Here is a 20,330-nt window from a genome sequence, read left to right as displayed (position 1 = left end):
CTCGCGGCCCCCTCGTCTTCTCCAAGGAAAACCCCTCCAGATGCCCAGATGATAATGGGCTGCAGCTCACCCACACGTCGTGGCTGCTAGCGCTTTAGAGCTGACGCTTCGTGGTCATGTGCTTCGGGTGCCGCGGTGGGTTTGTCACCAACCAGGAGACTCAGTGCCTGGTATCGCAGCGACAAAATGAGAACAGGATATGGTGGTGCTGACTAAGATTAGGAAGCCAGGCTGTGCTTGGGTTAACCAACAGCTCTGCCTTCGGGTAAGTCTGGCAGGTACCTTGGTCCCATCAGCAAAGCCTCGCCAACTTTTGGGGGAGGAGAAGGGGTCCTCAAGGGGGTCCTAGCCCTGGTTCTGCTGAGTGAGCTTTGGCAGGTGTTAGTCTCTGGATTCCTTTCCTCGCCTGCAAAACAGGGTTGGCCGGTCCCGTGAACCACAGACCGGAGCCCGGGGAGGAGAAGCTGGAGTGCACGCATGACCGCTCCTGAGCCGCGTGTTCCTTGCTCTGCCTCCTGCCCTTTCGCAGGTCCCCTGACGGCTCCCACACATCCTCTGCCTCAGGTCACCCTGTGTTCACAGGGGACAGAGCGGCCATCTGTGGTCTCTACCAAGTCTTGCAAACGTGGTTGGCAAAGAGCACTTTCTTTACCTTCAGACCCTGAGGCCACACCCAGGCAGAGTGCCCACGCCCAGCCTGCTCTCCGTCCTCGCTTCCCCTGCCCCCACATGCGCCCTTTTATATGACCTGCTGATGTGCGTGAGAATATGGGGGCCGTGGGGAGAAGAGCAGTTCTGAGGGTGGGACTTCTGGGCTGTTGTGTGGATGGAATGAAACCAAGATGCAAAAGCTGCCAAAACCAGTTTGGCTCAGTGAATAGAGCGTCGGTCTGCGGACTAAAAGGTCCCAGGTTCGATTCCAGTCAAGGGCATGTACATTGGTTGCGGGCACATCCCTGGTGTGGGGTGTGCAGGAGGCAGCTGGTCGATGTCTCTCTCTCATTGATGTTTCTAGTTCTCTCTCTCCTCTCCCTTCCTCTCTGTAAAAAAATCAATAAAAAAATATATTTAAAAGAATAAAAAGATGCAAAAGCCCTGAGGTGTACGTGGGCTGGGCCAGGATCTGTGGCCAGTAATGAGTGGCGTGTACCCAGGACGGAGGTGGAAAGTCATCCCTACTCCCAGGTGTCTCAGGTAAGGGCCCAGAGAGTGTAGGACCAGTGAGTGTGAGGCAGGAAGGAGAAGGTTTCAGCTGCTGTGCGATTCCTGGGTTTACTAAGCTGTGGAAGGCCCAGGGGTGGGGTACGGGCTGGTGGTGCCGGGTCAGGGAGAAGCCACTGGTCCCAACAGTGGCCCTTGTGTTGCTGTGGCCAGGCAGCCCCCAGCTTGGCCCCCGGAGCCCACTGCCCAGGCCTCCCTGTCACTAGCCAGGGGTGTGGGTGGTGACGTGGGCCTGGGGGCCTGAGGGGTTTTCCCAAGGACACACAGAGGTGGGGCTGCCACTGAGCCGGGGTTTGAGTGACCCAGGGCCCTGCTTTCCCATCACCACCGCCTCCCCCCACAGAAGCCTGTGGAGAAGCTGCCGGGCCTCGCCTCCTGAGCTGGGACCCTGTCAGGAAAGTCAGGCTGGTGGCCCCCCCCCCCCGTCAGGTGCTCAGCGGAGGTAATGCCCCACTGAGGCCAATTTAAAGAAGATAAAAGTCGGCCTTGCCCCAGGAAAAGAGCAGATCTTGTTTGGGACGGACTCGGTGATCATGAGGCCCGAGTATAGGAAAGGCACTCATGGATGCACTGGGCACGGTTATGAACCAGCAGGTGGGGTCACGTGAGCCCTGTGCCAGCTGGTGGCATGTGGCATGCCACGCCCCTCTGAAGGCGCAAAGCAAACCCTCCCGAGCCTCACAACACAGTGGCTTCCATTTGGCCTCACAACACAGTGGCTTCCTGTTGCTAGTTTTTTGTTTTGTTTTTTAATTTATCAGGGTGACATTGTTAATGAGATTATATAGGTTTCAAGTATACATCATCTGTATATTGTATTGTGTGCTCATCACCCTATATCTACCATCCTCCGTCACGTATTTGACCCCCCCAACCCTCTTCAACCTCCCCCCACACTCTTCCCTCTGATAACCACCATACTGTTGTCTGTGTCAATGAACTTTCTATTTGTTTCTTTTGTTTGTTCATTTGCTGCCTTTTGTGTTATTCCCTCCAGTGAGTGAGAACATGATCCTTGCCCTTTCCCATCTGATTGGTTTTGCTTAGCACGTGACTCTCAGGATCCATCCATGCTGTCGCACATGGCTGTGTTTCATCCCTCCTTGCGGCTCAGTAGTATTGCTAGTTCTCGGGACAAGAAGCCTTCCTGCCCACGAATGCGAACTGTGCCCAGTCTCTGTTTGCATGGCCTCCAGTCCGCACGCCAGCCCAGGAGGTCAGCCGTGGTACAGTCCCTGTCTCACCAAAACAAGAGAGGTGAAGAGATTACCAGCAAGTGAGGGTCAGAGCTGGATTCACCTCTGGTCCATCTAAACCTCAAAACCACACTGGTCAGCCCAGAATTCTGCCTGCAGAACAGCTGGGGTCAGCTTCCCTCCTTTTTCAGTGAGTGACTTGTGACTCATGAGCCAAGAGGCAACTTTAACCTAGTGAGCAGATAGTAGGATCAGACACGCAGTGTCTGACATTTAAAATTCTGCCTCATTCTGTGACCACACTATGGAGGTTAAACAAATACACCTCACATGGTGGGCAGGAGATTGGAAACCACAGTGAAGGCGCTGGGTGGTTTTCTCTGGTATATTCCACTTCCTCGGTAGAGCAGTGCCCTGCGAGTTTGCAAGCCTAACTTCTTTCCTGTGCCTTGGGCCCACAAATAAGCTCTTGATATATACCTGGCATGCCATATTAAAGTAGAAAGTGCCCGAGGGGTAAAAGTAGTTTGGAGACTTTTAAAAGTTTTATTTCTTAGTCATGAAAATCATATGCTGTTTGACATATGTGTGGAAGAGAAAGAATTACATATACATAAAGAATTTGTGCATACATATGTGTGAAAGGCATAGGATAATTGTGTTGTTGGTTTTTTAAATTTTTTTTATTGATTTCAGAGAGGAAGCGAGAGGGGGAAAGAGGTGGAAACATCAATGATGAGATAGAGTCATTGATTGACTGCCTCCTGCACACCCTCTACTGGGGGACCACACCCACAACCCGGACATATGTCCCAACCTGGAATCGAACCGAGACCTCCTGGTTCATGGGAAATGCTTAACCACTGAACCATATCAGCCAGGCGGATAATTCAGTTTTAAAATCAGCAGACCCAACATAGATTCCATTTCAGGACATTTCGTAGATTCACGGCGATCTTACACTCAGCTATGCACAGTTTTCTAGCATTCTGTGGCCCTCTGGGATTCTCAGCTGACTAAATTGTTTTGGCCTGTTCATATTCCCTGCTGCTAGTCCTTCCAGGATTAATCACAGAACAAGAGCATCAAAGTTAAATCAAAGGTGAGGCGGAACCTGTCCTCCTGGGTGAGGTGCCTGGAGATTGAAGCTTGAGCCCAAAGGAAAAGGGTCAGCACTTGTTCTGGTGGCTGCTCTCATCCCTGCCTCCCAGAAACCAGAAGAATCTCCTGAACTTGGGAGCTCAACGCCACCTGCTGTCAGCTCTGTGGTCATGGTACCTCTTCAGCCTTCAGTCTCAGTCTCAGTAAAGGAGAAGTTGGGGTGTTTAGACACGCCATTCCCCCGGGTGTCAGAATTCTCAGAGATGGAGGAAGGAAACCCCTCAAAGCTTTTAGCTCCCCCTGTGAGCTGTAGGCCTGGGTGTTCAAGGAGAGAATACGTGTGTTCCTGCCTGAGAAGAAGCACTGCACACCAGCTGCAGCGTGTGGTCGCTTCGCCGCGAAAATGCACAAGCTATACACAAAGCCTTCCCCGCCGCCGCCCGAGGACACGCATTTCGTGCTGCTGGAGTCCCTGGGCAGCTTCTCAGCCTCACGGCCTACAGCTGGAACATGCTGGTGCCCTCCACTTGCTGGGAGGCCGAGCACGTCTTGGAAGTGTCCTCCGAAGACTTGAGCTGGCTCGAGGCTCCCACGTAAGGGAGGCAGCTAATGTCTTTCACAAGTTTCCAGAAGTTCTTCCGAAACTTCAGGCCAACGAAAGCATAGAGCACAGGGTTGAGACAGGCCCGCAGGTAGGCAATGGCCTCTGTCACAGCGAGGGCACACTGGTAGCTGGTCCTGGTTTGGTACACCCAGCTCGTGCTGCCCACGAGCTTCACCAAGGTGAAAGGCGTCTGGGTCAGCAGGAACACAGCCACCACCAGGAAGATGATCTTGAGAGACTTGTGGTTCTGGAAGCCTCGGGCATGAAGCAGGGTCTTGATGATGACCGAGTAGCAGACAATCATGCTGACCAGTGGCAGGAAGAACCCCAGAGTCAGCTGGGTGGCGAGAACCACAGTGGAAATCTCCTCTTGGTAACCGCAGACCCTCTTGTCTCTCTTGCTGACATCGCCGTAGATGATCTGCGGCAAGGAAAACAGCAGGGAGACCACCCAGACGGACCCGCAGATGGCCTTGCCCCAGCTCATCCGCTTCGCCTTCTGGTTATAGGCCTTCGTGGCCCGGACCACCGCCATGAAGCGGTCCACGGTGATGCAGACGAGGATGAGCATGGACGTGTAGAAGTTGAAGGTGTAGATGCCCAGCAGGATCCGGCACAGCCCCTTGCCGAAGACCCATTCGTGTGTGCCCGCGTAGGCCCAGAAGGGCAGGGTGCACACAAACACCAGGTCCGCCAGGGGCAGGTTCACCAGGAACATGTCCGTCAGGCTCTTCAGCTTCTGATAGAAGATGTAGATGACCAGCACCAGCGAGTTCCCCACCAGGCCACAGAGGAACACGGCCACGTACATGCAGGGCAGAAAGAGCTTCTTGAACTCCAGGAAGTCATCGTGCTTTTGCTTGCTGGCGGTGGATGTGTTGGACATGTAGCTTTCAAAGTAGTCTTGGTCCTCCATAGCGTCTGTTCTGACCAACACCTGCGAGTCAAAACACAGGAATCATGTTTGGGCTGAGGGTCCACCGGCCCGTCTTCCCACTGTCCCCTCGCTCAGCTCCGCCCTGCAGTCTAGTACACGAGTGGGACGGGCAATTCTTCATGAGCCTCACAGTCCTCAGGACTCACCTGCCCGGGAGGCCCTGCGCATCCCAGAAGAGCCGTGCTCACTTCGGCCTCACAGGGCACCCATGGTGACATGGGGCCGGTGCCCTTCAGGGCCTGCTGCACCTGTCCTGGCCTCACAGCACGTGCCCACCCACCTGCTGTTAACCTTGGACCCCTCAATTACTGGTGAAAGCCAAAGCACGTATTCCCCAGAAGGTGTATGAGGGATGGCCCGTCCCTCCTGCCTTTCGCTCCCAACCACATAGATTTTAAAGGACGACCGATAGAAAAACAAGGCAAAGAAAAGCACATGAATGCCCAGCACTTTGGCTGAGCTGGCCCCTGACAGGGCCTGGGGAGTTCTCACAGCCCAGCCTCATCTGTCCCTTGATCACCGGTCCCAGTGACCGTGCCCCGTCAGAGCCTCATCTCCTGAAGAGATCTTGACCTTCAGGCATCTCTTCAGAGGTAGTTTCCCCAGAAGAGAACACGGCTTTCGCTTTTATGACTAGCAGTTTAGGCTGAGGGGTCTCCTGTAACAAACAGAAGGCCGGCTGGGTGGGTGGCCAGAGGCCGGTGGCAGGCCTTGCAGGGGGCTTGTAGCTAAACCCAAATCGCTGCCCTTTTGCCTAGAGCTCCCTGCCCTTCAAGGCCCACACTTCCCTTTGACCCTTCTCTTTGCCCTGTGACCCTGCTGAGGACCCAGGCAGGACATAACAGAGGTGACGTGACCCGTGGCGTGGGCACGGCACCTGCCTGCAGCAGCATCGAGTTTGGAGTGCCAGGCCACTGGCCTGCAGCTTCTCCACACACAGTGACTCATTTCCAGGGACCCAGTGCTGCTATATGTTGCCAGTACCTCAAGAAGAGGGGTTTTTTGGTGTGTGTGTGTGTGTGTGTTGTTGTTGTTGTTGTTGTTTTTTAAACCAAAACACAGGTATTCTTTATTGCAATTTCATAGTTGGAAGGAGTCAGGTATTTGGATTAGCAAAGTCAAAATATCAATCGGCAAAAAAAATACATGAATCGGCCAGGCAAGGGCATGTACAGGGAGGCACCATCTTTCCTCTCTGATCTCCTCGAAGACTTTTCTGACTGGAAGTGCCACCAGCCCCGGTGCCATCCCCTCAGTCTTTCCTGGGAACAAAGCGCCCTTCGCTGCAAGGAAAGGCCTTGCCTTCAGATGAGGCTCCGCAATAAAAAGTCCCTGCTTCTCCTCGCCTGGCCGCAGGAGCGTTGGTGGAGCATTGACCTATGAACCAGGAGGGCATGGTTTGATCCCCGGTCATGGCACCTGCCTGGGTTACATCCTCAATCCCCTGTTGATGCAGTAGGCAGCCAACCAGGGATGCTCTCTCGTCGTTGATGTTTCTAATTCCCTCTCTGATATCATTAAACCATATTTTTTTTTCATAACCTTAAAAAATTACTTTCTAGAAATGTGAAAACCATTTACTTCCATAACCAAAGTCCTATGTTTATTTCTGAAAATAAAAATGTAATATATGCAACTTTGGAAATGGTGTAAATGTCTAATAATAAAAAAAAAAGTAGCTAATTATAATTTAGACAAAATAGAATAACTAATGTCTAGGAAATGCTTTTAATATTTTTCAAATGGTAACACATTTGAATTGCTCAGAGAGTATAAGCACTACTTAGTGCTGGCTGTTACTATTGCAGTGGATAGGGGACAGGGATATGGCTTTGAGCCTGGCTCTTAACCTTTGATCAGAAACCCCTTTGAGATCTCATCGAAGCCGCAGCCCTTTGACACTCTGCCACCTACCCGACCGCCCTGGTCTAAGAATCCACGATAAGCCATAGGGTTTTGACTATATATTTTTTAAAACAGAAAAATGACCAGATTTTAACAGCAGTTCACTCCGGCTGGTGCAATTAGGGGTGACCTATTTACCTTATATTTTCCAAAAGTTGTATAGTGGTAAGCCATATTCCGAGATAGGAGCCTGGCTTATTAAATGCAAAAGAAACAGCACAAAGGCTATTCAGTGAACAAACATAGACAGTGAGTCTCCTCATCTCCCGGGAGGGCCTGACTCCGCCGTGGCTCCCCAGGACCATTCGCTTCCAAGCACCTCCAGTGCCCAGGACCCATCGGTCATTTCTCTAACCCTCAGCAGCAAGCAGCAGAGACGGGATCGGAACCTGGAGCAGCTAAAGCCTGGGCATTGCAGGGCGGCTGCTCCGGGCAGGAATCGGAGCCCTGGCTGCTACCTATAGAGAGGAAGACAAATGACTCACCCACCAAGGTGCCTTTTCAGTTTGTTCCAGAGATGAGCTGTGCCCTGTGCCCCGCAGCAGGCCTGCCTCTGCCTCTCTGTGATGTGGTCAATGTTTCCGCTGAGTAGTTTTGAAGAAGCCTCGGTTGCTGATTGGAAGACGCCCAACCCATTTAGCAGATCAGAATCCACATGACCAGTCTGCACCTATGTGATTTAGGGTCAAAGATAGGAAGCTGTGGCTCCGCTACTGAGACCCCTCTGCCCCCAGGCTGGCGACCAACTCGCCCGCTGGGACCTGAGAGGGCTTTTATTTGTAAACCAAATCTTAAAATTCTTTCATTCGCTAGTCACGCGTCTCTTTGGAATAGTTTGGGTCTGGACCAATGCAGAGTGCATGCTCTGGTCTCGTTCTGTGTATGCATGCAGCTCACGTGTGATAGCCACGGGTTCTCAACCCTGCAGAATTGGTGTCACTATTTTGTAAATGAGAGTGCCCAGGGCCAGAGTTGAATTCGGCTCATGTGCACACAGCTAGCAACTGGCATTTCCAGGCTGCAAACCCAGCTCTGTCACTGCCAGGCCAATGAACCAGATGGCTTCTAGGTGAACATGGGTCTGACATGGGATAAGCCAGCCATCATTTAGGACGAGTTCAAGAACCAGAGTGTGGAGTATCTGAGCCTTGTCTCACACACACTCGGCCGCGCGATTCTCGCTTAGTAATCACTTGTACTCTGTGGGGCAAACCAGGTCTCGACCTGCTGCCCTCCACAAAGTGCCTCCGCCCATTTGCAGTGTCCCTCGTTTCAAGGGCATTCCTTTTCTTGGAAACAAAACTAAGCTGCTTAAGGGGAGGTAGCCAGTCATACGCCTTGGCTTTCCCCTGGAACACGGCAACATTTTCTAAACGGGGAGGGGAGAATCCAAGGGGCATGGCAGCCGCCTGCTGCACACTTATCGTGGAGGTCAGACTGCGCTGACCTGCCTGCACTTCCTCAGCACCCGACACTCCAGAACTCAGGTTAGGCTGTCAGGGCCCGGCTAAGGCCATTACAGCTGCCAGCAGAAGAGGTTGCCTGCAAGACAGGGCTGTGGGGGGTAAGTAAAAAGATCCTAACTAAAGAGCTGCCAGGGAGTTGAGTGTGGCTTGCTCAGAGGCGCCCCCAGGTGTTGGTTGTGAGAATGGGCCTGCAGGTTGTGTCAGACCATAGTTACCAAGCAATGAGAAGTCAAAATACCAGAAGTTGTTTGCTTGGTTTTGGGGCAAAAGGAAATCAGTGACTAAAAGAACAACTACTAAGAATTTACTTTAATCGTAAAATAAAAGGATTCCCCGATCCACAGAATGACTCACCCCAACCTCACAGACCCGGCTGTTGACTAGAGTCTCCTGCAGTGACAGGCACGTCCTGGACCCGTGCTGCCCCACACAGTGGCCACTAGCCCATGTGGCTGCTGAGCACTTGATGTGGGGCAAGTGCGACTAAAGAGTCACATTTTGTGGCTTTAAAATAACTTGGTGAATCTGAGTTTCCATAGCCATAGCTAGTGGCTATCCATTGCACAGTGCAATTGTAGACCAGAGGCCTCTGCCGCTCACAGGGCCCTGCTCACAGATGCCGGCTGCCCTTGGGGACTGCAGGACTCTCATCGTCAGAGCCCCATCCTAGCTGTGCTGGGCTCGGCCAGGCAGAGCCGTAGATGGAGCCAGCCAGACTCTGGGGCCATCGGGGCCTTGCAGGCACCCTTTTCTGCCCAGCCAACCCGAGCGAGCGGGCAGTCTGCTGTCCAGCAGCCTGCAGACTTGACACACAGCAATTCAGTAAAAGAGAGGCCAAGGCATTTTGATCTGTGGGAGGAAAATCATAGAGATCGCAGCTGCAGAAACCAAGCTGGAGGACCCACCCGGGATCCCTCCTCCCGGCCGGCATGAGCCCCTGGACTGCATTCCCGGGGACTTCTCAGCATCTACTTGGTCTGTGATCACCACTTTCTTCTTACCTGGTTCTAACTTGGAGCCTTGCCCAGCTGGCGTGGCTCAGTGGTTGAGCGTTGACCTGTGAACCAGGAGGTCACAGTTCGATTCCCAGTCAAGGCACATGCCCAGGTTGCAGACTTGCTCCCCAGTGTGGGGCGTGCAGGAGGCAGCCAATCAGTGATTCTTATGATTGATGTTTCTATCTCTCCCTCCCTTCCTCTCTGAAATTAATAAAAATATATTTTTAAACAATTAAGTAAATTGGAACTTAGGTCATGTCCTCCCTTGGAGGCATTTGAGACAGAAAACTGCCTTAGCCTGGGGCACCTAACCTGACACTTACTGAGCACAGGCTGTGTGCAGGGCAGATGCCCAGGGATGCCTAGAAGAGCACCCTCAGGGGGCGGAGCACGTTGATGTAGGTGCTTGTGCCTGAAGACAGGGTCAGCTGGACTGGCCGTGTGCTTGGGGAAGTGTAACAAGCCATCTTCCCCATGAGGCTGCTGTGGCTAGCATTGAGCTCCCACGGCTGGAGCTGGGAGGAGGAACGTCACTTGTGGGCAGGGGGTTTGCCTCACTTCTTTTCTTAGAAAAGCGCATCAATGACAACAGAAGGAAATAGGTCTGGGAGGAGATAGGCTGCCCCCTAGTGGCTTTGCTTTTGTTCACTGTCATTCTCACATTTTTTTAATCCTTGGACATCTTCTAGCACCATGTGGGCAAACTGCGGTTCTCAAGCCACATGCGGCTCTTTGGCCCCTTGAGTGTGGCTCTTCCACAAAATGCCACTGCCTGGCCGAGTCTATTTTGAAGAAGTGGCGTTAGAAGAAGTTCAAGTTTAAAAAATGTGGTTCTCAAAAGAAATTTCAGTTGTTGTCCTGTTGATATTTGGCTCTGTTGACTAATGAGTTTACCGACCGCTGTTGTAGTACATGCCACAGTGAGAGCACATGTTACCTGGCTCCCTGGTGTGGACATGTGTCCACTTCAAATCAGAACAAGAGCCTCGGGAAGCAATACTGAACCCTCCCCATGTACACTGGCCATTTCCAGTCCGTTTTTCTACTGTTGGCCACAACTCATTCACAACCTACTCTGTGGGTCGTGACCCACAGTTTGAAAATCCATTGAAAACTACTCACTACCTTCCCAACTTCATCGCCCACCCAGGCCTACTCCCCCCTCCGCCCCTCCCCGCCTCTCAGCTCCCTCTCACAGGGCCTCAGGCAGGACTGGCGAGGGTCTGAGGCACCTACTCTGGGAATCATCTCCTTGTGGGCTGCTGGGGGTTGTCTGTCATCATGATGGTCAGAGAGGGGACAGTGGGTAAGGACAGCTTTTGTCCTAAGTGTAGGAAGATGGAGAGAACCAGCTGCAGTTTTCAGAGTTTGTTTCATCATATGTTACAGCTCTTTCTCATTTACGGTGTTTCCACTTTGGACAGGGGTAAAAGCAAATGCAATGAGGCCGGCCTGCATGGCCTGGGCCCATCTCTTCTCCCCTGGACCCCTGTCTCTTGAGCTGCTTCCTGAGGGACATTCTGTGATTCTGTTTGTTCCCGGGTCAGAGGTGGGGGATCTGGAAGCCATGGTTAAAAGAGCAACAAGAAGGAAGAAGGTCGGAGGTGGGCCAGGGCCCGGGGGAAACGGAATGGCGAATGGCAGGGCTCGCCTGGATGGCAGCGGGCACTTAGTAAGCACTTGGGGCCAGGTTTTTGCTGCCTCTTCCCCAGGGAGAGCAGAGAAGGCCAAGCAGAGTAAAGCCCCTTCTCCTTGGAAACGTACAGCTTTTCCAAGCCAGCAGAGCCTGGAATGCATCTGGTTCCATCTCCTCAAATTGGGAGAAGAGAAAACGAAGTCTCGGGGTGGAAAGGGCTTAGCCAGAGTCACGCCGTTAGTCGCAAAGCCAAGACTGTAACCGCCTTGAAGTGGTGCCCAACACCCCCACCTCGAGCTACCTCTCTGCCCTCTGAGCCACAGTGGGCTCCAGTGGGGCGCTGACTGTCCCGCTTGGCATGGGCTGATGTGAGCTGTGCAGAGACAGCCCCAGCCAGGCACGTGGGCGCTTGCGGGTGTCCGGTGATCTCGACAACCCTGGGGGCTCCCAGTGCCAGCCCTCACCACCCCACGTAGTTGCACCCCGAGAGCACATCCCCACGTCCCGCGGCCTCAGCACTCCAGCAGGAGGCAGACAGGAGCCAGGCCGGGCAGTGGGAGCTCTGGAGGCGAGCAGGCACGATATCCAGGCTGTCTAAAGGAAGCCGAGAGGCCAGAGCCGCTCTCCGTAACTCAACTGGTGTGGGATGGGGGGTGGTCCATGTGTGTATGGTCATCCCGTCCCCTCACCTGCGGGGAAGACGTTAGGGAGATCACGCAGCCCTGTTGTCCTCTCCCACCGGTGCCCTCTGCCCACAGGCTATGCGGGCCTGTCTCATGACCTCCGGATTGAAGGGTTTCCATGGGGTCTGATATTGGCTGCATGACTCCAGCTGTGGGCCTCAGGTTGTGGGCCCCTGTGTGCTCAGAGCTAAATGGCTGTACTCTCGTGACGTTTCAGGGACACCACATCGAACTCACTAACCCCCGAGGACACCGAAGACCTGGCCCTGGGGCAGGATGCGGAAATCTGCTTGCTGAAGTCCGGAGAGCTGATGTAAGTGCCCACCCCAAGCGGGGCATCCAGGGCAGTGGGTACGGGGCAGAGAAAAGTGCCCGTCCCTAAGGGGCATCCCAGGGCAGAGATAGCAAACCCTTAATTTGCCTTTATTCGCATCTCCTTTGGGGAGACTGGGTATTGTTCCTTACTGAACATGTAGTGTCTAGAAAGGTCAGAAACATCAATTGAAGGCACAATCACAGTGACGATGCGGGACTGTTCTGGACCATAAATTGTAAGATAGCCCCAGCCTTGGCGGCGTATTCGGTCAGGAAGTGACTACACACATGGTAATGCAGTAACACTTCATGTTACAGGAGAGACCTCTTCCCCACAATGGACCTCTCTGCCTACTCTCAGATGCTTTGGAAAATGTAAACAGGAAAAGGCCTTTTATGCCATAATTAGAAATAAAGCTTAGTACATGGAAACGTGTTGAATGGAATTCAGTTTTCACACAGGTGAATGACTCAGATCAGAGCTGTTCTTTTTAAAGCATTTGGGTTTTAAAATCATGGATTAGTCTTCTTGTTAGCGTAGCTTTGGGGAGTGTTTCTGTCTATCCTCACAGCTTTGGAGGCAGACAGAACTCTCAGCACCAGCACTTGCTGTTCAGTCTTGGGCAAGTTACCTAACCTCTCTGAGCTGTAGTTTCCACCCCGGAGGCAACATATTTTCCTCCAGGAAAGGCAGGGTTGAGGAGAGAGACTGGCCCCAGCCCACCACACTCCCGGGGTGTAGCCCTGAGCTACATGCTGACTCTGTGGTATCGAAAAGACAGATAATCGGTCAAGACAGATAGCATCAAGATTTCCCCATTTCCAGCTCCTCACCAGGCTAGAGGCAGGTGGCTGTCTCTGTTTGCATAGGAGGAGACTGAGGCTTAAGAGAGTCAGCCGGCAGCAGTAAGAAGTGAGGCAGGCACCTGAATCCAGGTCCCTCTGGCTCCACACCTCATTCTTCACATCCCAGTGGGGTCCTGCAGAGGGCCTGCAAGCAGAGGCACTGCCTGTCACTAGAACAGTGGTTCTCAGCCTGCCTAATGTCACGACCCTTTAATCAGTTCCTCATGTTGTGGTGACCTCCAACCATAAAATTATTTTCGTTGCTACTTCATAACTATAATTTTGCTACTGTTATGAATCGTAATGTAAATATCTGTGTTTTCCTGTGGTCTTAGGCGACCCTGCTAGTGGTTCTCAACCCGTGGGTCGCCTAAGACCATCAGAAAACACAGATATTTACGTTACAATTCATAACAGAAGCAAAATTATAGTTATGGAGTAACAACAAAAATAATTTTATGGTTGGGGGTCACCACCACATGAGGAACTGTATTAAAGGGTCGCAGCATTAGGAAGGTTGAGAACCACTGCTCTAGACCCTTCAAACTTCTGGAAGAGGCTGTTGCCCACCTCGTGAGAGTTAGAGCCGGGGCACAGCCCCAAGAAGCCTTTTTCCCCAAGGCTGTCCTATCAGCCCTGCATCAGAGAGTCAGGGGAGGCAGCGGAGTAGGTGGAGATTGCACCCACCTCCTCTCAGGACCAGACTGGCATTACAGCTGAAACATAGCACACCTCACCTGAATCATCAACTGAAGACTAGCTGAACAGAAACCTGAAAGCTGGGGATTTACAGAAGAAACCACATTGACACTGGTAGGAAGGGCAGAGACTCCGGAAGGGCTGGCCCACCCCAGTGGGTGCAACTGACATTCCAGAAGGCCATCTCAGCTGCCGAGGTTCCCCCCGAGGAGTGAGCGATCTCAACCCTGCACCAGGCTCCCAGCCCCCAGAGAACCAGAGCCGGGAAAGAGGCACAACCGAGCATCTGGCTGTGAAAATCAGGGGATTCTGTCCGCCTTGGTTTCCTGCTGGAAGCGAAGGTGCCCTCTTTAAGGTCCAGCACACAAAATCTCGTTGGCAGATACTCACCTCGGGCTCCAAAGGAGGGAGGGCGGATGGACTAGAGTTCTGTGAGCAGAGACTGGGGCTTGTGGCTCCAGGGAGAGAGCTGAAGGAATGGCACCAGGGTCCTTGTCCTAAGTTTCTCTGTAGATGCTATCTATAGATGCTAGCCTGCGGGAAATGCAAGAGGCCCTCCCTCCCGACTCCCGGTTGTCCCGTGCAGCGGAGGAGTCAGCTGCCTGGGCCCTGAGGGTAGAGGTCCAGAGGTCCATTCTGCCTCTCACAGGAGAGGCAGAATCTGGGACAGACAGGGCTATGTGGCTCTTCGACAATGTCAGGGTTTTTTTGTTTGGTTGGGTTTTTCACACGCCCAACCAGTACAGAGCCCTTCACACAGCCAAGTCTTAGTCTGTTTGTGCCTGATAAACTCTGCTGCCTCCCCCCGACGACTCCCTGAAACCCGAAGGTCTGCAGGCACCTGCAGCTGGCGGCCAGCCTTAGTTACCCCGGGACTTTAGTGAGTGGCCTCAGACCCAGCACTGATCCTGAGTTTGAGCCTGTGTCAGTGATAAACACCACTCACCCCTCCCTAGTGACTCACTAAGGATCTCAGTCAACCTGAGTACTGCCGGAAGCTCCCTTAGTGACCGAGCCTAACAGGCAGCCAGAGGCAGAGGCAAATCTCAGAGTGCCTTGTACCTTTCACTAACTTGCCCCCAGGCTCTGCAGAGGCCGCCACAAACTGGGGGTTGTTTTAAAACTCCAAACAGGCTGCCTAGGGCCAGTCACGGGCAGCATCTGACATTGACCTACACCAGAGACCCTCCCAAGAGCCACCAGAACCAACTAGTGGCAGGCGTCAAACAACTCCATAGCAGGATCCAATTACCTTCACAAGGGGCACCAGACCCTGCTGAGGTGAATTCTGCTTCATGTGGTCAACTCCTGCCCAGAAGCTCGTACACTGGTCGGGCTCAATCCTCACAGTGAGCCAGCCTGAGGGTCAGCCCACATGAACGGGCAAATCGGAATTAAGACTCGGTTACAATAGGAGGGCCCATATAACCCACACCAGGGGCATTCCTGGAGCACCCCGTCCAGTGGTCAAGGAGACGGTGCCACTGGGTCACACTCACTACGTAAGACCACCCTCTGAAGACGGGAGACATAGCAGATCTCCCTAATACACAGAGGAACACTAAGAGGTAGCCAAAATGGGAGACAAAGAAACATGCTCCAAATGAAAGAACAGCAGGAATGTCCAGAAAAAAAAAAGACAAATGAAATGGAAGCAAACAATCTACCAGATATAGAGTACAAGAGCCTTTGGGGAAAATCTGATGTCTTCTTTGCAGCCAGTAGCTTGACTGCGGTGCTGCAATCACTGAATGAAGTGATGGAAAATATTGAAGTTTATCATCAATTTTGGTTTGAGGAAGCCACCCACTTGGCAACCAAACCTGATATTTAGATGAAGCTCTCCGGGAAATTCAAGGGAACCAGAATCTCAGCTGACCTCTGAGGGTTACTAGAAAGAAGCTCTAAGTGTTCCAAGAGTGGAACACATTATCCAGGAACTGGAAGATACAGTCTCAGAACAGCACCTCAAACTCTTCAATGCTGACCTCTGATCCCCTCTGTCATGGGACAGCTCATATTCAATACATCGGAGGAGCACCATGTTGACATGTACAGATGTGATTTACCCAGTCCTGATACACTCCGCTGAGCTGCATTGTGGGAGAATCAAGTGGAAACACAGAGAAGATAGAGAGCTTCCACCCACCATGTATGAAGCCCTCCACCTGCCAGACATGAAGTTATTCCCTAATGTTTATGCATTGCTAAAGGTCCTATGTGGTGTTCTTGTGATGAAGGTTGAGAATGAACGCTCTGAAAATGAGCGAAAGCGTGTCAAAGTGTACCTGAGGAACACTTTGACAGACCAAAGGTCCAGTAATTTAGCTTTGCCTAACATAAACTTTAATATAAAACATGATTTGGATTTAATGGTGGACACATATATCAAATTCTATATAACTACGTTAGGGCTTTCTACAGATAATTCCGAAACTATCGAAAATACCTGAGAGACTATGGAAATAGGTTTTCTATTATACATTATAAATAGGTTTTCTATTAATACATTTGATACTGAAAAAGAAACTAAGAAATTTGAAAACATAGAAAAGCTATAAAGCATATGTAGGCCACTTAATCACATTAGCCATTGGTAATCTGGCAGTTTAAATGGCCCCTGTTTGAACTTTCGTGCTTGGAGAACTAACTGTTCTTCCAGAGGGTGGCATTGGAAGTGCCAAGTAGCACTCCTGTGTGATCTCTGCTAAAGTCGTTTTAGACATAACATTTGTTATCACTGTGGATCCAGTTGTCCGGTGTTGAGTAATCAGTTCTTCGAAGAAATAAATTTTGAGGTGTGGGAGGAATATGTTTCATAAAACGTTGCAGTGAAGCTTATGACTAACCTTTGAATAGCAGGGGTTTTAAGTATACTATTAGAAATCTGTAATGGACAGTTAAGGGAATTACCAGCTAGTGAAAGAAACGGGAGCTTGCCAAACAAGGATTTCAGGGTAGATGTTGTCTTTATTTGATGATCTTAAAGGAACAAGTTACCGTTAAACATTGAAGGAAGAACCTGCCATTGTTCTACATCTGGGTGTTGCTGTTTACATTCCTTTTTTGAGCCTATATCTTCATAAGCTTTTTAGCAAGTATCTGTCAAACACTCTGTTTCATGGTCAAGACAGGATCAGAGATCATGGATACTGACAACAGACTGGTTTGTTTTATTCTGCCTTTTCCCTTGACTGTATCTACTGCCTCGTCTTGATGTATAAGCAAAACCTACAAAAAATGTGTTTTGTCGTTTATCTAGGAATAATACAGAAAGTGTTGCTGTTATTTTTGGCGAAGAAAGTCAATTTTGTACAGTTTATTTCGACATAAATAAAATGTGAATTTGTGGGGGTGGAAAAAAGATGCTCAAGAAACTTAGTGAGAAGTTCAACAGCATGAAAAAGGACATAGAAACCATAAAAAAGGACCAGACAGAAATGATTAATACAAAAATGTGAAATGAAGAATATAGTATAAGAAATAAACAGTAGGTTAGATGAAGTAGAGAGGTTTGCATCAACAACTTGGAAAACAAGATAGCAGAAAATATCCAATTAGTGCAGCAAAAAGACTTTTTTTTTTTTTTTTTTTTTAATGAGGATACTTTAAGGAAACTTTGGTACAACATGAAATATAACAACATCTGCATCATAGAGTTACCTAAAGGAGAAGTGAAAGAGCAAGGGTTTGAGAAACCTATTTGAAAAAATAGTAAGTGAAAACTTTCCTAATCTGGAGAAGGTGAAAGAAACACAAGTCCAGGAAGTGTAGGGAGTCCCAAACAAGATGGAACTGAAGAGGCCCACACCAAGACACATCCTAAGTAAAATGGCAAGGGTTAGAGACAAAGAGAAAATATTAAAAGCTGCAAGAGAAAGGCAGTTAGTTACCTACAAGGGAGCTCCTATAAGATTGTCAGTTGACTTCTCAACAGAAACATTTTAAGCCAGAAGGAATTGGTGTGAAACAGTCCAAGGGATAAAAAGCAAGGATCTGCAACCAAGACTATATTACCCAGCAAGGCTGTCATTTAAAATTGAAGGAGAAATAAACAGCTTCCCAGACAGCAAAATGCTGAAGGAGTTTATTACCATTAAATAAGTTTGCCCATGTTGATCAGGTCCCTCTCTGCATTTGTTTTTGTTTTTTGGTTTTTTTTAGGGTAAAATTGCCCTTCACAGTGGATGAGATTGCCAGCTTCGGGGAAGGTAACAGGGAGCTATTTGTGAGGTCCAGTACCTACAGCCTCATCTCCATCACTGTGACCGAGGCGGGTCTCACCATCAGCTGGGTCTTCTCCTCCGAACCCAAAAGTATCTCCTTCAGCGTTGTCTTCAGGGAGGCTGAGGACACCCCGCTGGATCAGTGCAAGGTGAGGCCAGCTCCCTAACGGCGGGCCCGGGCTCACATCAGGACGCCTGGCCAGGCCCTCCCTACCGCAGGGCGTGGCCGTTCTGCCTTCTGCTGGGCAGGCCTTTCTTGAAAAGTTGTGATAGGGACACCAAGAGAAGCCAGGGTGGGAGAGCCCTCTGGGCTGCATCACAGAGCAGGCATAGTATTGTGATTGTCCTTACCAAGTCACTCACCTGCCGCACCTGTGTGGTTCGTACCAGCTTGGAAAGGAGAGACCTGGAAGCTCAGGAGAGCGGTCTTCAAATGTCTGAAGGTCACTCCTTTGTCAGAAAGCATCAGTCTGACCTTCAGACAGATTTGGTAGTTAGAACTTTGAGGAATACAGATGGATAGCTCAATGTAAGGATTATTTTTTAACAGAGTTGTCCCTGCAGAGCAGTAAGTATCACTGTAAGAGATGACCATCTTCTGAGATCCCTGCTTCTGGTCATTAGTTTTGGGTGTTCAACAGCTCACCACAAAAACATAGTCACTGTGTCATTTGGATTGGTTGGACTTGAAGTCTTCATGCCAGATACCAGTTCATACACTCCAAAGACATCCTAAGCTTGCAGTATTGACGGTGGCCTGGACCACAGTTTCCAACCTGGGCCTCACGTTAGAAACACCTGGGAGGGTCTTTCGACCCACTGTCAAGGCCACTCCCCAGACCACGAAATGAGATCCGAGTGTGGCAGGTGATTGCAGTGAGCGGCCAGGTTGAGGGCCTCTGGGCTGGATCAAGGGAGGAAGTCAAGAGTGCAGAGGTCGCGGTGGAATGTGGGACACGAGCAGGTAAACAGGACCCGTGGTGGCTGATTGAATGTGGGGTGAGGAAGAAGCTCAGAATCCATGCCTGTGCCTCTGCAGGGACAATGGATGAGAGCTGGTTTGGGTAAAAACCCAATTCCATTAGAATCACTGAGTGGAGGGAATGGTGAGGACAGTCAGCCACGCTGGACTGGGACAAGGGGTGGATCCCAGGCCTTAATTTGCTTGTCCAAATCTCCATTTTCCAAAATTTCAAGAATCAGGATAGAGAATAGCAATTTGGGGTGCCCTGGGGGGCTCGGAGTAGGGATGGGAAGGGCCCCGAGCTGGAGGCAGTCTCATTCATTCTTACCTGAACTCTGCTTTGCCGTCTTGCCATTTTGGGGGCTGACAGCCATGCCACCTACCTAGCTTTGGGGCACTTCCTTCCTGAGAGGTGGCAGTCCCCCAGCCTGGAGGTCCTGGAGCATGTGGTCTGAGAATGGACGCAGGGTCACCTGCCAGCTGGGCACTGGGAGGGCAGTATCTCACACTATGGGGCAGATAAGGAAGCTGAGGTACATAGTGATTTGGCTGTGTGGTTGGTTGAGCAGCAGTGATACTGATGCACTTACCAGCTCCACGCTGACCCTGCCGCCCAGCCAAGAGCTTATACCAGCACCTTTACTGTTCACCCTGCCGGTCCCCAGGCCCACCAAGCGCCTAGCACTGCAACCACTAGGATTAATACTGGGTGTTTGTGGCCGGGAGGGAGGAGCTGACTAAACCAGGTGTTTGGGCCTTTGCCATTCCACCTGCCCACATGTCGCTGAGCCCTGGGTCTCTCCCCTTCCCAGTCACTCACCTGCCATACCTGGGTGGTTCGTACCAGGAATCACGATCTTGAAGGCCTGGGGGAGCTGTCCTCCTGCCTGGCTTCAAGGGGCCTTCCCTGGGTTATGACCACCATTGCCTTTCCCACAGTGGACGCCAGGGGGCAGAAGAAAACCATCTACTGGGGAGTGAGCTGGGTGCTCAGTTGCTCCTCTGCCTTCCCAGGCCCACTGTCCCCAGACAGCTGTCGGTGGAGGTTATTTCTTCCTGAGGTCCCCAAACAGATGTCACCCTGGGGAAGGTCCAGCACACATCCCCAGCTTCAGTCCTGGGGACCCCCCTGTGTGGCCCCCTGACAGCCTGGGTCTTGCGAGAAACAACGGGGTGCAGTGTGATTGTGAAGGGGCAGACACAGGAAGTGTGCTTTTGCTCTCAGTCTGTTCACAACCATTTACTGAGCTTCTGCTCTGTACTGGGCTCTGTAGGGCCCGTGGGATCTGCCCTTGAAGAGCAAATGATAGAATCAGAGCCCCTAGTAAATAACCCCCGTGACTCATGGGGTGAGTGTTGTAATCAGGGAGTGGGCGCTGTGGTCCCCTAACCAAGCCTGGGGGCCAGCGATTGGGGCAGGAGACCCTGGGCCGAACCAAGAGAAGCCTATGGGGCCACGGGTTAGAGAAGAAGTGTCCAGCAGGAGCAGCACAGCAGAAGGCTGGCCCCATCTCCGTGGCACCCGTCAGACAC

General features: G+C 51.3%; 2 protein-coding genes across 5 annotated transcripts in view; one reads left to right on the top strand and one right to left on the bottom strand.

Annotated features, from left to right (window-relative positions):
* FYCO1 (FYVE and coiled-coil domain autophagy adaptor 1) overlaps nucleotides 1-20,330 on the top strand; it is a 63,202-nt gene that overhangs the window by 35,798 nt on the left and 7,074 nt on the right. For all 3 annotated transcript variants that reach the window (XM_084902029.1, XM_084902027.1, XM_084902028.1), the window contains exons 15-16: nucleotides 11,965-12,060; nucleotides 17,772-17,982. In XM_084902029.1, coding sequence (XP_084758155.1) covers nucleotides 11,965-12,060; nucleotides 17,772-17,982 — 307 coding nt within the window. The remainder of the gene's footprint in view (nucleotides 1-11,964; nucleotides 12,061-17,771; nucleotides 17,983-20,330) is intronic.
* Nucleotides 2,589-8,072, bottom strand: CXCR6 (C-X-C motif chemokine receptor 6). Of its 2 annotated transcripts, none has more exons than XM_084902060.1 (2): nucleotides 7,454-8,072; nucleotides 2,589-5,059 (listed from the first exon to the last, which is right to left on the bottom strand). In XM_084902060.1, exon 2 carries the CDS (start codon nucleotides 5,036-5,038, stop codon nucleotides 4,016-4,018), a length of 1,023 nt encoding a protein of 340 aa, XP_084758186.1. In that variant the 5' UTR covers nucleotides 5,039-5,059; nucleotides 7,454-8,072; the 3' UTR covers nucleotides 2,589-4,015. The 2 variants fall into 2 exon arrangements, with proteins under 2 accessions (XP_084758186.1, XP_084758185.1); XM_084902059.1 differs by having other exon boundaries at nucleotides 2,590-5,059; nucleotides 7,450-8,072.

This window comes from Pipistrellus hanaki, assembly GCF_964339955.1.
Source record: "Pipistrellus hanaki genome assembly, chromosome: 13".
NCBI lineage: Eukaryota > Metazoa > Chordata > Mammalia > Chiroptera > Vespertilionidae > Pipistrellus > Pipistrellus hanaki.
The sequence above is the reverse complement of the archived record's forward strand: the minus strand, read 5'-3'. Positions and strand labels throughout refer to the sequence as shown.

Bases quoted from the DNA above. Each gene is read 5' to 3' on its own strand.
- CXCR6 (XM_084902060.1), bottom strand. From the start codon at position 5,038: ATGGAGGACCAAGACTACTTTGAAAGCTACATGTCCAACACATCCACC.